General features: G+C 51.6%; 1 protein-coding gene across 6 annotated transcripts in view; it reads right to left on the minus strand.

Annotated features, from left to right (window-relative positions):
- Ptprn2 (protein tyrosine phosphatase receptor type N2) overlaps positions 1 to 15,207 on the minus strand; it is a 542,085-nt gene that overhangs the window by 17,049 nt on the left and 509,829 nt on the right. For all 6 annotated transcript variants that reach the window (XM_063250851.1, XM_063250850.1, XM_063250852.1 and 3 more), the window contains 4 exons: positions 10,406 to 10,525; positions 9,379 to 9,545; positions 4,672 to 4,725; positions 2,537 to 2,601 (listed from right to left, as the gene is read on the minus strand). In XM_063250851.1, coding sequence (XP_063106921.1) covers positions 2,537 to 2,601; positions 4,672 to 4,725; positions 9,379 to 9,545; positions 10,406 to 10,525 — 406 coding nt within the window. The remainder of the gene's footprint in view (positions 1 to 2,536; positions 2,602 to 4,671; positions 4,726 to 9,378; positions 9,546 to 10,405; positions 10,526 to 15,207) is intronic.

Below are 15,207 nucleotides of genomic sequence, written 5' to 3' on the forward strand. Positions count from 1 at the left end.
ACACAGAGGGCAACCTGGCTGGAATCAGCTTCTGCTGAGAGTGAGCTGAGCCCCCCAGCAGGAGGGGGCCGAGCTGCCTGGACCCCATTTGTCCCAAAAGCAGCAACATTGGCAGGCTCCACTTCCCGCAGCCACGTACTCCCAGAGTGTGAGCCGTCTGCTTTGGTTTCCAAGTGTGTCTTTGTCTGCTTGCTAATAAACTCAACAGTGGAGAGAGTGCTGAAATGATTCTGTGGTTGTTCTTCAAGCCTCACGCTCACCCTGGCCTTAATCCCTGAAAGGCTGAGTGAGCCCTGCCCGACGCCGCACAGCTGGGCCCTGGACGTGCCCAGCCCGAGCAGAGCCTCGGATGCTGGTGGGGCCTGCGAAGGAGCGCTTTGCAAAGCATTCTTTGGGGGCTCACACAATTCATTCCTTTCAAGAAAGGGAAACAGGAAGAAAGGCTTCGTGTCCAGGGCTTTGGGCCTTTGATCATTTGATGAACGCTGGGCTGCAACGTGGGCCTCCAGCTTCTCAGGCCAGACAAAGACAGGCCCGGCAACACTGGACAAAACCCCAGCAGCCTTTCGGGGGCGGCCTGGGAAAGGCCGCTCGCCCTTTGATCTCTCCCGAGACCACGGGGCCAGGTCAGGGGATTTCATACCGGGAAGGTCAGGAGCAGAGAGAGGGCGAGCAGTCTCAGAGAAAGCCGCAGCCAGCCCTCGGCCTGCTCCACACGGTTAGGCTTGCCCTGCGGGATGCCGAGCCCACACTTTGAATAGAATCTGATGCTGCATGGTTGCATGGTGTGGTGAGCCAGCACACCGGACAATAGCAGGCCTTCTGGGTCAGCCAGAAAGCATCTCCCTGTGCTTGCTCCTGTGGGAGGGAACCTATACCCCAGAAACTCCACCTGGCATCACAGAGGGGCTCCCTGCAGGGCCCTGAGTCGGTAGAACCTACTTGGTGCCCTTCCCTGCAGAGGAGCAAGTATCCCTTCTCATAGGTTGTATGTGTTGTTAGTGACACCACCTCGATATGCCTATCAAGGCAATGCATGGGTGAAACGGTCCACATTATTCTGGGGTATTTTGAGCAATAGAAGGAAAATATATTTGAGAGAGACAGAGGGTGGGTGATAAAGGAAGAACTGGTAAACTGTCCATACCTCTGAGCTCCAATTTGCAAAAGAAAGGGTGTTAAAGGAAGAGACAGCAGTACTAACAAAGACAAAATTACTTTGAATCAGAAGTTGGGATCTTGTTATATTCTGAAACCAAAAGCTACCGAGAACGGCAATCACAGAGCACTGTATCTGTCTGGGCTTGGCCTGTGCCCATCTTTAACATTTAGCTAATTCAGGTTAGCACAGAAACCAGCTTCCCATGTCCAGGCTGTAGCAGAGAAGGGTGGTGCGACCTGGCCCTAGCCACCAGGAACCTCACGTGACTCAGCCCAGCCGCAGGACTGTGTAAGTCACGGGCTTCTGTTACCCATTCCCACACCTGCACCATCAGCTAAAGAAGGGCTCTGGATTTTATTGTTGTTACCAGAAGAAAATGGAACAAGAAAGATGCCTACTGTGCACCTGTGTACAGTGTGAGGAAACCCATGTCCACACCCCAGGCCTGTGGAGGGAGTGTGACCCGCCCAGAGGGGTGATGTCTCCAGGGCCTGTGTGTTCAGAACCAGGGGAGACTGCAACACAAAGCACCACCTATCTCTGTGTTTCCCATGACCCTGGATTCCAGCATGTACTATGGGAAAGGCCTGGGTGGGGAAGCCAGGTGTACTCACGGCAACTCAATGCCTGGGACCGGAGGGCAGGTCCTCAGGAACCTTGCTCCAGACACCACCTGTAGTTCCGGCTCTTGTCCCATTTTCCTGGGGATACTGGAAGCCCTGCCCCTCACTTCCTTGCAGGGTCCTTGGCCCTGGGCTGAACACCTTCCAGAGGGGGCAGAAGTGGCTGCAGTGCGTGCTGAGCCACTGCCATGGCCCTGCACTCCCTAACATCCCTGATGCAGAATGCCTCGCTCCCCGAACACTCTATTCTGAGAGGAGGAATTTGGGGTCTTGGTAGAGGGCTTGAGTAGCATGCACAAGACCCTAGGTTCCACCCCAGCACTGCAGTTAAGAACATTCCTTTGAGACAAGGGAGTTTATGCTGGATGACAGGAGCACCAGAGATTTTTTAGGAAACCAAGTTCAGTCAGCAAACACAGCTTTAACAGCAGCGAAGACAGTAAGGATGTCTGAGCCTGCTGAGGTCTGTTAAGATTCAAGCTATGCTCTCCTGGGCTCTGATGGAATCTCAGAGTGAATGTGGTGCATTCTTATCAAGGCCCTACTATGTTCCCAGCATACGCAGGCTGCTAACAAAGGCCCAACTGGAAACATAAACGTGCTTGCTGTAAACAGCCTTCAAATGATTCAGAAAAGGGACAACAATCCGCAGATTTTCTCTAAGGACTCCAGTGAGTATCGTGCCCTGCGTTGCCGTGGCAACACTTCCCATTTCTGAGCCACAGCAAAGCAGCCAGTTGTGCGTTCTCACCTTTGGCCATCTTATTGAGAACCATGTCGATCAGGATGTAGGTTCCACTCCTGCCGGCGCCGTCGCTGTCAACAGAAGGAGAGACAGTGTGAATACATCCCACAGGCCAGCAGCAGTGGAGCCTTTGTGGGGATGGCGAGGGAGAGGGGAGGGCACAAGGGCCTTGGGGACTGGCCATTGTGTGTGGTGTATTTGTTTTCTTTTCCTCCACCCTCTGGCCAAAGATGGGCTAAATCTTGTCAGGAAACAAAGGAAATAAAGAAACATATGGCTGGGTCGGAAGTGATGGCGTCAGATTACAAATGCCTACGACTGCACTGTCCTGCACCCAGAGGGTACCTGGCCCTGGTGGATGCCGTCCCTCCACTCAGTGGTACAAACGGATTGTTCCTGAGCTGCGGTCCTGCAAGGAGCCCTCACTGTCTCCTTCATTCTACCAGCCAGAACAGGGATATTATTTACCATTTGGGTTGGTTTTCAATTGTCATAACAGCTAACTGAAGGGCTCGCGTGGACCACTCCTTCTCTGTGGTACTGAGATAGGCACAAGACCAAGCGCGGTCTGACCATGTGCTCATGGCAGTGTTGATTGGCATGTGGAGGCCATCCAGACTGCACTGTTGTTCCTACCAGAACCAAGGTGACTTTGAGGAAAGCAAGAATGTTCCCATTTCAAGACTTTAAGAAGTTGGCAGGGCACAGTGGCACACGCCTGTAACCTCACTTGGGAGGCTGAGGCAAGAGGGCGACTGTGAATTGAAGGCCATTTTAGGCTACAGAATGAGTTCAAGGCCAGTCTGAGCTACATAGTGAGACCTTGTCTCAAAAAACAAATAAAATGAAACAAAACAAATAAGACGTACATAACTGGGGCCAGGTGTGGTGGTGGAGTTCTAGAGTCTGAGGCTGAGGAAAAATTAAAGGGGTGGGATCGGAATCTTCCCAAACTGAGGCCCAGCCTGGGCAACTTGTGATTTGCAAGATTCTGCCTTAAAATAAAAATTAAACAAAGACTGAGGGTGTAGCTCAGTGCAAAGATCCTGTGTCCCATCCTCAGGGACATCTTAAAAAAAGAAGCACACGACTGGCAAACAGCTGTGCCCTCAGTTTCTGGTCAGCATGCTGGCTGGGGTGCCCTGGGAGTCGGGGTGAGCCCCCAGCTAGTCTTTCACAGTGACAAGCCCCTGAGTTTGGCTTTCACACTGAGAAGCTGCTGCTGGAAAGAGAAATAACTCACACTTTGTGCTTCTGTCCACAGCCATCTCGCTACGTGGTCATGGAAGACACACTCACCCTCCCTCACTGTGTGACCCAACACTTGTCCTAAGAGGTCACATCATATGCATGTGCCAGTACCATGTGCCACATGACTGTTGCGAGATGCTGCGCGAGCTTCTAGAGAAGGCCCTAGCTTGGTGTCTATGGGCAAAGGAGGCACAGCCACTTGGGAGTGCAGGGGACAGAGGTATAAGCGCACAAATGTGTATTCCTACAGAGATCTGGGCCTTGACCGCTGGAGACAGGCTTCCTTTTTATTCCAGGCAGAAAGCTTCATTCCGTGACGCATTCTGTAAAGTGGAGTCTCACACCAGGAACAGCTGAGCGCTGAGTCTGGTGGACGCATGCAAAGTCCTCTTTTCCTGGTGTGTGTGACAGGCGTTGGTCTCTGGAGTTCCCCCCGCGGGCCCAGATCCTGCACTCAGATCTACAGGTGGGTGTGTCTCCTTGGTGACAGATGCTGTCCCTCTTTGAAGCTAGCCTGGCCAGCCTTGCCGTTTACCCAGCCCCACACCTCGCTGAGCCACCTCCGGGGCTGATTGGACTAGTCTCTCAGCTTTGTGGTACCAAGAGGGCTCAAGAGAAAGTAAGAGGAGGGGATAGAGATCTTTGAAAATAGATGGTGAAACAGGACATGGTGCTGGCAGAAAGAAAACACCAGTCCAGGGATGGCAAGGGGGGCGAGCAGCTCTGTTTAGCTGGGTGGCAGAGCTGATTGTGTCTACACCTTTGGTTCCCCATGGAGATGCCAGGGAGACTGTTCCCTAAGCAGTAAGGAAGTCCAGCTTTTATGTTAACTATACCGGTCACTTCAGACATCACGGAAACTACTTAATACACATTAAAGTTGTACTTGCCTGCAGTGAACGATTATTGGACAAGAACGGCCCCTGTAGCACTTGTTTACTTTTCTGAAATAAAAAGAGATAAAAATTACAGAGATGCACTAAGACTCTATTCTCCCCACTCCTATGCCACTGCAGCAGTTATGTGCCCCCAAATCAATTTGCAACCAACTTGTTTGCACGGAGAATAACAGTTACACATATAAATTCAGAGACTCTTTCTTTTCAATATTATTCAACAGAGCTTTAAAAACAGTTCTCACGCTTGCACAGAATATTTTCCCCCTCTGCAAGTACGAATTCTGGGGTTCTAGCGTTGACCCTGGGGACCCAGAGCCCCACACTTGTGCCTGTCCTTACCACGCCTCATCCTGCCCCTCTGGCTTTGAGGTGTCTCCATGCTTCCCTGAACTTCCAGGTTAGGCAACGTGTGCTGAGGACTCTGTGTGTCCCGTGCATCACGCTGGGAGAGGATATTACTACGTCATCTAGAGACACCATCCCAGAACCCTGTGCCTCCCGTCGGTCTCGGGGAAGGAAATTCAAGTTACAGAGAAAAGCCACGAAGTCCAAGATGCTTTTCCATCTTTATAAATCCACATCTTTAACAACAGGCCCCTCATGCAGCTTTCAGTGCAGAGGTTGTGAAAGTTAACAATAAAAATACACTGATGACTTCACTAACCAGCACCTACCCAAATAAGTGGGCTGCCTTTACATTTGCTGTACAAGCTTCAAGTGGTTTTTCTAACAAATTTAGTGAGAGAATAAAACACATTTACAAAGCACATCAAAGTTCTCAGTGAAATGTTTCTTAATAAACAAAACTGAAGGCAGAATCTCAGTTTATGGACAATGAGAATGGGTGACAAGCATTGTCTAGAGGTGCTGCAGGAGTTCCTCCAACCAGAGACTCAAATTTAAAAAGATGATGCTATAGAAAAAATCCTTTACCCCTCGAACTACAAACAATAGTCATTATATTTCCTTGCACAGCTTTGCTACTCAACACTGTGACCATCAGGTGACAGTCACCAGAGGTGTCTGGTGCAGGCACAAGTGGAGAGAGGGTGGGCATCCCTCACCCTCAGTGGGAGCAGGTTCTTTTCTCACGCAGGCCTGCGTCAGAGGGGCTTGTTCCCTTTCCCCTCATCCTCTGTGGAGTTAGCCGCACAAGGCACTTCTGAGGGGATTCTGAGCCCTCAGCTGGGCCACGCGCGGAGGAGGGTGGCCGCAGAGTAGATGAGACGCGCCCACCTGCAGACAGGTTGCGTTCAAAGCCGCACTTGATGTGTGCGACAGGCGGCATCTTATGAGCTTCTGGACTACCCAGCAATGCTTTCAAAGGGTACACGGGTAAAACAAGCCCGTCTCACCCGAGCCCATCCTGGCTCTCAGCACGCACTGTGTGAGGAACGGGGAAGACGGCTCCACTGCTGCGTACTGTTAAACTCCCCCATTCCTGACTCTGTGGTACCAAATATTTAGACCCTGTGGTACCAAACATTTAGTTCCTGGAGCAGGAAAGGGCAAAGCCCTTCACTGGCTAAAGACCACACAGGGTGGCGGTGCTGCTCAGTGGTAAGCGCCTACACAGGGTGTGCAAGGTCCAGGCTCCAGCCCCAGCACCACCGAAAAGAAAAAAAGCAAATAAAAGGACCGAGTGTGTGTACAGAACAGGGGCTCTGGCGGTAGACCTCATCTTCTTTCAAAGAGAAATTCTCACCATTGGGCTGTGCTATCGTGGATGACCTTGGGGACTTCCTGGGTGTCTCATGCCAAGTCCCCCTGTCTGTAAAGATGGCATGTTCCCATGCCTGCCCAGCACTGGGACCAAGCAGAAAGGAAGGCACAGGAAAAACCATTAGCCCAACAACCAGATGCCTTCTGAACCGCACAAGTCATGAAGACAGTGTCTGAGATGGCAAGGCTGTGCCTATTTGTGTTGCTCAGTGTCACCCTGGGTGGGGAAAGTTGATAAAAGCAAGACTGCTGGTTGTGATGGCTGCACCCTTGGGTCCCTGCTCTGGCCCTGTCTCCACCCACATAGTGTCTAGGATGTCACCGTCTTCAGGCCCTGCGAGGCCCTCTCAGCATGCCAGCCCCCACCCCATACCAGTCTTACTTACAAAGAATGAATGAGCAGTCAAGGGCACCGTGGGAATGGGCCGCAGGGATGTTTGAGAACTTTATTTATATAGAATCATGCACTTCGATCATCACACCAAGAGACATTGCAGATAGAAAAGCGAAACCATCGCACAGGGAGCCAAGCTGCTCATCGAGGCTGCAGGTTATTCATGGAGGTGAGCGGCTTGAAGCGTCCCAGGACTCTCAGACGCTCGCCAGCGAGCCAGGTGGCTCCAGCGCCGAGAGCAGGCGGTACAGGAGGAATCACCGGAAGGACCAGCCCTCGGTCCCCGAGTGAGGAGGGCCAGCCATGCACCACAGCAAGCAAAGGTGAGGTCGTTAGCAGTTCGGGGTCCCCCACATGTCCCTGCAGCAGTCACAGTTTCCAATGATCACTTTTGTGACTATGCAACTGGGCTCATATTACTAGCTGCAACATCACAAAAATGACACTGGCCACCGCTAATTAGCTGGCAAAGTAAGGGTTTGTCCAGTTTTACAGTGAGCAGCATTAGTGGATGCTGTGGCACACAGTAAGAGGTGAGAGAGAGGTGGAGATGGGTAGATGTGGGTGGAGGGGAGAGAAAGAGATGAGAGAGAGAGAGAGAGAGAGACAGAGAGAGAGAGAGAGAGAGAGAGAGAAAGAGAGAGAGAGAGAGAGAGGTGGAGAGAGGGAAAGAGGTTTCTGAAGCAAAGCCCTCACATGTGATGCTAATTATCTCTTAGCAGTTTCTCTTTACAGTGTAAATGTGCTCCCTCCAGGCTCCAGAAACATTTAATTACACCTTGTGGGCGCGGAGCACACCCAGGGCAGTGCCTGTGTTCAGAAGGAGGAACCCTGGCATCTGTCAGTGCAGAGTCTCCGGCGGGGCCTCACCTCACTGCTGCAATGTGGGTCCTGAGGGTGCCATGTGTGGGGGAGCGTGTGGCCAATGCCCAGGTTCCTAGCTGAGACTGATAGGGGTCATAGTAGGAAACTGCTGGGTCTGATGAATGTAATAAGAGGCCAGAAAAGCTCCGTGCCCCGCCCCACAGCCCATCCAGCTAGGCCTGGGAGTTTTCTCTTTCATAGAAACCGGAAACCTCCATACACATCTCACACCCTGGAGCACGGGCCTTTGGGGATCCCCGCCTTGCTTCCTGACGCCTGAACCTGAGTCTGGCATGGCTCTGCCCCGCCCGTACATGGATGCAGACAGAAGCCTGCATGCATAGATGCTCAAAGAGGCAAAGAGAGGTTTCTGAGTGGTGCCAGTCTTTGTCACTGCACCCATCTTGCCAGTAATGACTATTTTTAGTTTGTTTTTTTTTTTAATCGGTTCCAGGGATTGAACTCATGACTATGTGCTTGCAAGGCAGGCGCTTATGCCGCTGAGCTAAATCCCCAGCCCCAGTAATTACTATTTTTGAAGACTACTTCCAGAAATGATGTAAGACTGTCACATCTTTAGAAATAAATCTGCATGGAGGAAACATCTCGAGTGGCCAGGGCCCTGGGATGAGCAGGCCAGGTGTGTGTGGCTGTCGTGTCCCATGCTTGAGCATTCTAGGGAGTGGGACGGGCATGACAAATGACACCATACTCTTGTCTGTCCTTGGGCTCTGTCATATGCTATCTGCTCCATAGAACAATTCAGATAAAAATTTTTGTTTTTCAAAGTGGACTAGAAGGCAAAAGAAATATTATCATGAAAAGCTTAGGAATCTGTTAGACACAATCAAGAAACCCAGAGCTGAGCCCAAAGCCCATCTTCACAGCACCCTTTTGTCCCCACTGCTCTCGGGGATTGGGGCTCACTCGCAGCTGGGTGAGTGCCAGGTGTCATGGGGACATTGCAGGCTGGGGCACCTTGGTTCTTTGTGCCCTTGCTAGGTGGTACAAGCAGCCTGGTCACTGTGCCCCTGGGCAAAGGTGCCTACTTCCAGGTTTTTGTTACCCCGCCCCCCAGGAGGCTAGTGCTGCCCTCGCCGGCCACCACAGAGTGACTGGCAGACAAAGCTTCTGTCCCATGTCTGCTGTGGTTTTGCACTGTTCACATCCTTCTACAGGACAGAGTCCAGCTCACAACCATTCGGTAAACACACTTTAAAGTGAGAAAATGTGTTGTTGACTGGCTGACTAGAGCCACAAAGGGAAAAGAAGGCATCTTTAAAAACTGTCAGTCTTGAAATCACACCGGAATCCCTACAGTCCCAGGCTGACTGTGAGGGCTTCCCTGAGGTAGACTCCAGCCCTCCCCTGACTAAATCCCTTCCTATACAACCAGATGAGTGGCCAAACTAAAATCTCAGGTCTGTCCACCAGTGTCCTGCAAAATATGAACTTCAGGACTCTCCATCAGCTGAAGGATCTTATCAAAAACAACGGCCATATTTCCACAGTTCTAAGATGCCTCCCCTCGGGCATCACTGCCACCACAGCTGTGCCCACTCCCACCCCCACTGTCCCTTCCTCCCTCCTTGTCGCTCCTCACACTGGAGTGACCCCATGCGGGAGGTCGCATCTTAGAAGCAGGAAGCCTAGTCTCCAACCCCTTCCTCCTGGCCTCCAGCTCTAGCTGTACCCCTTAGGGTGGTTCCGGGTTTTACCTGCGGAAATCCAGAAGCGACCTTGTGGAGGAAGGGACGCCCTGGTCATACCAGCTCAGGAAGTGGAACTGGGTCACCGTGCGAGTCTCATGGGTCTGAAGGTTCTTCAGGTAGAAGCTTCGCACCAGAAAGTCCTCACACCAGATGTGCTCGGAGACCAGGTTGACCTGGGTGGGGTGGGTTGGGACAGGCACAGGAGGGCGTCATGAGTCCAGGGTGTGCTAAGCACTGCTCTTAAGATGAGAAGGGGAAACGCGTGTGTCTTGTCTGTCACCAGGAAGCTGGCCCGAGGCCTCCCCATTGTTTTCCAGGGTTACACAGGACAGGTTCTGTGTGTGTGTGTGTGTGTGTGTGTGTGTGTGCACGTGCGCGCGTGCAATACCATTTATCAGCTTGAAAGTTTTAGGAAGATGTTCTAATGCAGAATCCAGGAAGCTGGCGAGACAGCACCCTGGGGCAGACTGTGTGGTGCCAGTTGCAGTCTCTCCAAGGCCAGAGAGGGTGAAGTGTGAGGACTGCCAGTCACAGGGGTGTGACCGTGGGTTCTGGTGAGCTCAGAGCGCACTGCCACTGTGTACCCCTTGCTTTCTAACTTCAGGGCACAGCAGGACCAAAGGGTGCTCACAGGCAATGGTGGCCTAGATGAGTGAGTTCATGCTTGATATGGGCAGAGAAAACAACCTCTTGGAGCAGGTTCTCTTAGGCAAAAGGCCCAGTGCCAGGGCACCCACTGCTGACAGAGCCATGGGGAAGCTTCTGCAGTGGGATGTGCCAGACACAAGCCTGGGCTGCTAGGTCACCAGGATGGCCCAGTCACACACATTGGGTTCTCTTGGCTGGGTGGCACTGGGATCCCTCCATGGTGGGATGTGCTGATCCCCCCACCCCCTGCGCAGAGCTGTCCTAGGCTTGTGGGGAGCATGGTCAGGGCTAGTGGCCTTGCCCATATCTGCTGAGGACAAGGATGCCAGCTCCTCGCTCAGGGACAGCAGGCCCAGTGCCCAGTGGGCAGGTCCCTCTCCAGTACCTCATAGATGTGGTAGAGGTTGGAGCCCTCATCAGGCCAGTAGTGGTGGCACTGCCGGATGCCATTTTCTGTGAGTGGGGTCAGCATGACGATCACAGCGCAGCCACTCTCCCACACCATCTGCAGACAGAAGCAGGTATGGCCATCGAATCAGTGTCCCTGTCCCCTCACCATGTGACACTGATAATTACCACACAGAGACTGAATCCCAATTTGTGCCACCTCTAGGAAATGTATTTTACACTCACTGGCCATGTTTACCCTGCAGCTGCTTCACATCTCCCAGTATGCTTGCCTCAGATTTTGCCATGAAATATTAAAAAGAAAAAGACCAGGGCGTCTTTCCCCATCACCCAGCACCTCCGTCCAATCCAGGCTCTGCTATCCAACTCAACTTCTGGGGACAAAGGGAAGTTCAGATAGTGTAACACGGACAGCACGCGGGCAGGCCGTGGGAACTCTCAATCCCCTGGATGCAGTGGAAGTCAGTCACCACATCCCGGCTCTGACCCAGGGAAACCACTCCGTGGCTGCCCAAGAGGCGCCACACAAAGTGAGCATTTGAGCTTCCATGGAAACACCTCCCCGTATTTAAAGTAAATCCAAAACCAACTTAATAAGTCACAGCTATCATGCAACAGCAGGTCACAAGAAACACGAGAACATTTAGCACGCAGAGAGGACACAAGCGAAATCGCTCAACTCACCCTCAATCTAAGCACAACAGGCCACTCTGGGCAGGGACCCCGCATGCTCAGCAGGGCATTTTGTGTACTACACAGAAATATTTATAAGCAGACTCATTCAGATGTTAGTTTGGTGTGAGAAAGAACTTCTGTTTACAGGTGTAACATCGAATTATGGTCCTGTTATTCTAAAACTTCTCATATCTCACATATAAAACACTTTCTTATCGGAGTTTATGTTATTGAATTTTCCCACTAAATTACATTTTCTTTTTTTTTTTTTGGTACCGGGGATCGAACTCATGACCTTGTGCTTGTCAGGCAGTCGCATATGCCACTGAGCTAAATCCCCCTAAATTACATTTTCAAAATTAAATTTGAGGGCAGTATTTTCCTCCTTTACTATGGATTTATCTTCCCGCAGGGGTATATAGCCAATACCCTTTGGGTACCATGCTGTGTACTGTGTGTACCAGAATTCAACGCAACCTCCTGGGGTATTCATAAAAAAGCCCGAGAATAAATATGAACTGTGCTCAGACCTGCACACGCTCCCCCACCCCCAGCTTGGTGCCGGTCCAGCGGGAAGAGAATCCAGCATCTGCTTCTCACAGTAAGACCTCAAACCTGCTCTGCCAAATTGGTGCTGGTCGCATCATGATTTAATGGCCTCCAGAAAGTAGAGGAGCACGTTGAAGCCATTATGAAAATGTGGAGAAATGCAGATTTTATGAGCGCAATAAAAATACAATGATCTAGATCATAAACCAATCATCGAGCACTCTGCTGGGGCCATCTGAGTGTGACACTGTGGAGCCTCTGTCTGAGGAGGGGTCCTCCAGTGTGGTGAGCTCTCATTGGCTTCCACATACAGTGCCTCGACCGGGGGAGCCTGCTGGCCTCTGAGGGTTTGGTTAACATGAAATCCAAATAAAACTTAGTTTAAACAAACAATCCAAAGGCACCCCGAGGGGAACGTTTCTCTTTAGGTCACTGGTATGAAAGCATGGAGGGTGTTTCCAAACATCATGACTCAGAAAGGCATGGAGTTTACTAAATGGTAGCTTAACTGGGTACCACCTGCATGAGCTGCTTGGTGATCCGGCCGTACATCCTGTGTCTCCACAAGGAGGGAGAACAGGGGCCTTCCTGTGTCCTCCTCTCCCTGTGACATTGTGCAGTGGAACTCCAGAATATATTGCAAAAGTCAAATTGAGACTTTGGTAGGAGCACAGATGACCACTATGGCTTAGCCTGCTAAGTGTCCAGGTCTGCAGGTCTCAGATGTTTTTCTTCTGGGCTTGGTCACCCAGGTGGAGCACAGTGCTGCAAACGAGGACTCATCCTGAGACAGGGTCTCTGAGCTCCTATGTGGAAGGTTCTGACCCCCTACCTCTTACAGGAAGAGGAAGCACAGGGTGGGCCGACACGGAAGAGTGGAGACCACATGCCGACAGGCAGGACTGAGCAAGGCTGCCAAAACCAAAGGGTGGTAGGCCAGCAGTGCCTGGAGTGGCAGGTCCTCCCCTGGAGCTCTGGATGGCAGAAGTCTTGCTGCCCCTGAGTCAGGATTTCTGGCTGCCAGGATGGAGGCTACATTTCAGTTGTCCTGAGTCAACCAGCTGGTGGCACTGTCACAGCGGCAGTGACACACGACTATGCTCCTGGGCATGTCGCCCATCCTGCAAATCACTGCAGCTGTTGAAAAATTCTAATTTCATCTAAGTTCTATGTCCAAGTTAATTAAACAGGTAAAAAGAAGCATCAGTTCTTCTCATTTGAAGACCTTCTTGAGTATTAAGGATTTAACCAAATGTAACCCATCTAAAAGCCAGGCAAAGGACCTGACAACATTTTCCCAAAGGAGGCAAATGACCAGCAGGGTATGCGAACATGCTCTACACTGCTGAGCTGGTACTAAGGAAGTGCAAACTGAGATCACAGAGACGTGTCCTCCCTCCAGTCGGGTGACCCTTGCTAGAAAGATGAGAGGATGCAATGTTAGCGACGATGTGCAGAAGGGGGCCTCGCACATGGCTAGAGGGATGTGAACTGGCAGAGCCAGAATGGGAAGAATGAAACTCGGACAGGACTCTGTAATCCCGGTTCTGCATGTGTAGCCAAGGAACTGAAATCTGTGTCGAACAGATGTCTGCACTCCCAGGACACTGCAGCACCTGTCGGAATGAACAAGACCTGGAAGCCAGGCAAGTGAGTGCCAGTGCACAAGCAGACGGAGCTCATGGTGTCTGCCTTTGCCAGAACACTACTCAGTCCCAAAGAGGAGAAAGCCTCTTGTTTTTGATACCCCATGAGCCTGCAGGAGGTTACACCACGTGCAGTCAGCCCCTCACTTGTGCATGGGGCAGGGTAAAGGTGGTATAGGCAGAGGGTGCCAAGACCACCACAAGCATGGACCTTTGTCCTGTGGACTTCGGGCCCAGCACAGTGGCTGTGGTGACTGGCGCTACATCATGTCCTCCATGGTCGCTGAGCAGATTTCTGGGTTCTCTGTAAGGGGAGGGTGTGTTCTTCTGCTCGAGATGATGGCAGTGCTCATGACCCCGTGCTGCACCCCTTGGATGTTCATAGTTTAATAAGCCCAGCTTCCGGAGGCCACATCAGACCTCATACAGGCTTCACCCAGGTCCTCATGTCTTCCTTCTGCCATGTCCCCACTGCCTCAAGACGAGATCCTGGCTGGTTACTGTTTCTATTCTCAGAGGCATTGAGCAGAGTGAATTATTTTGTTGATTTGAATATTTATGTAAAAAGAGAGAACTCAAAGACACCCCTAACAGAGGCCTCTTAAATGCACAGAAGAGTGTTTCTGAAAAGCAAGCATAAAGTCTGCACACAAGTAGAAACCTCTGGGGCCTTCAGGAAAGGTGGCATCACCGTAACCCTGGTCTTCTTCTGTGTGACTCAGTTTCCAGGGGGAGCTGAGGTAAGCAGAAGTTTGGAGGTGAAGCTTCTGTTTGAATGCTGGCATCAGGTCCAGCTGGGCCTTGTATGTTACTCCTGTGAGCTTCCGGGAGCTGTGATGTCATTGTCTAAAATAATTGGAAGAAAACTGGCTCTCTTTGCTGGAGGAAAAAACCCTGCTCTTGTTGCCAAAGGACAGCTGTGCCTCTTAGCTGAGCCTCGATGTGCTGGTCACTGATGGAGCTGCTGACCGAGGGTGACTATGGCGCTGTCCTGTCTCCCACACAGAGCTTGGGATGCACCCACACTATCTCTTAAAAGTCAACAAATCTGTGGGTGTGGGACTCACTTGGATAGAGCACAAGAGGGAACACAGGTCAGAGGAGGGGTGCTGCACTGATGACAGGGTGCTGATCTGAGGTAGGTGCCCAGGGTGATTGGGGTGGAGTTGCCTGGTAGCTGTTAGCGTGCACACCTGTGCCCACTGTGCACCTCTGCTCTGACTTGCCCACGTGGGGGTGGGAAAGTGTCTCCTAACAGGCTCCTCCAGGTCCTGGGTGGAGCAGCGGCAGTGGGACGTCCCATGTGTAGTTCGTGGCTGGCTTCCTCCATCCAGCCTGTGCAGTCATGCTGGGCGCCCTGTTACTAGCTGTCCCCACCTGGCCTGAGGACACGAGTGAGCCACATGGAATCTGGAGTCTTAGCCCCTCTACTGCAGGGCCTGAGGTAAATATGTCCAACCTGGCAGCGAAGAGGAGGAGGAGGATGACAAGGAGACTAAATTTCTGCATAAAGGCAGGGCGGCCGGCTTGTTTTCATCTGTGGCTCATAAAAATCACCTTGAGGCAGTCTCTTCATATCTGGCCTAACTCGAATACCCTCTGGGTCATTTATTCCTGCAGTGGCTCCAGCAGGATCACAGAGACAGCTCTCTGTCTTCAAACCTCAGGTCCTGAAGAGTCACATGGCAAGAGTAACTGTTCACTTGTAAAGATTTGTGAGTTTAGGCACAGAAAGTCCAACAAGGCTTCATCTCTGAATAAGGTATCCCGGAACACCTACGTTGAAGCACATGTGAGCCAGCATTTCCCGTAAGCCAACTGAGCAGTGTGCTCTTAGCCACTGGCTTGTGCCATGCCCTGATTCCCCACACACAGGCCAGGAGATACAGAGCTTCTGCTGGCACCCACG

Source organism: Cavia porcellus, unplaced genomic scaffold, assembly GCF_034190915.1.
Source record: "Cavia porcellus strain 051 isolate PalLab524CR breed Dunkin Hartley unplaced genomic scaffold, mCavPor4.1 scaffold_6, whole genome shotgun sequence".
Lineage (NCBI taxonomy): Eukaryota > Metazoa > Chordata > Mammalia > Rodentia > Caviidae > Cavia > Cavia porcellus.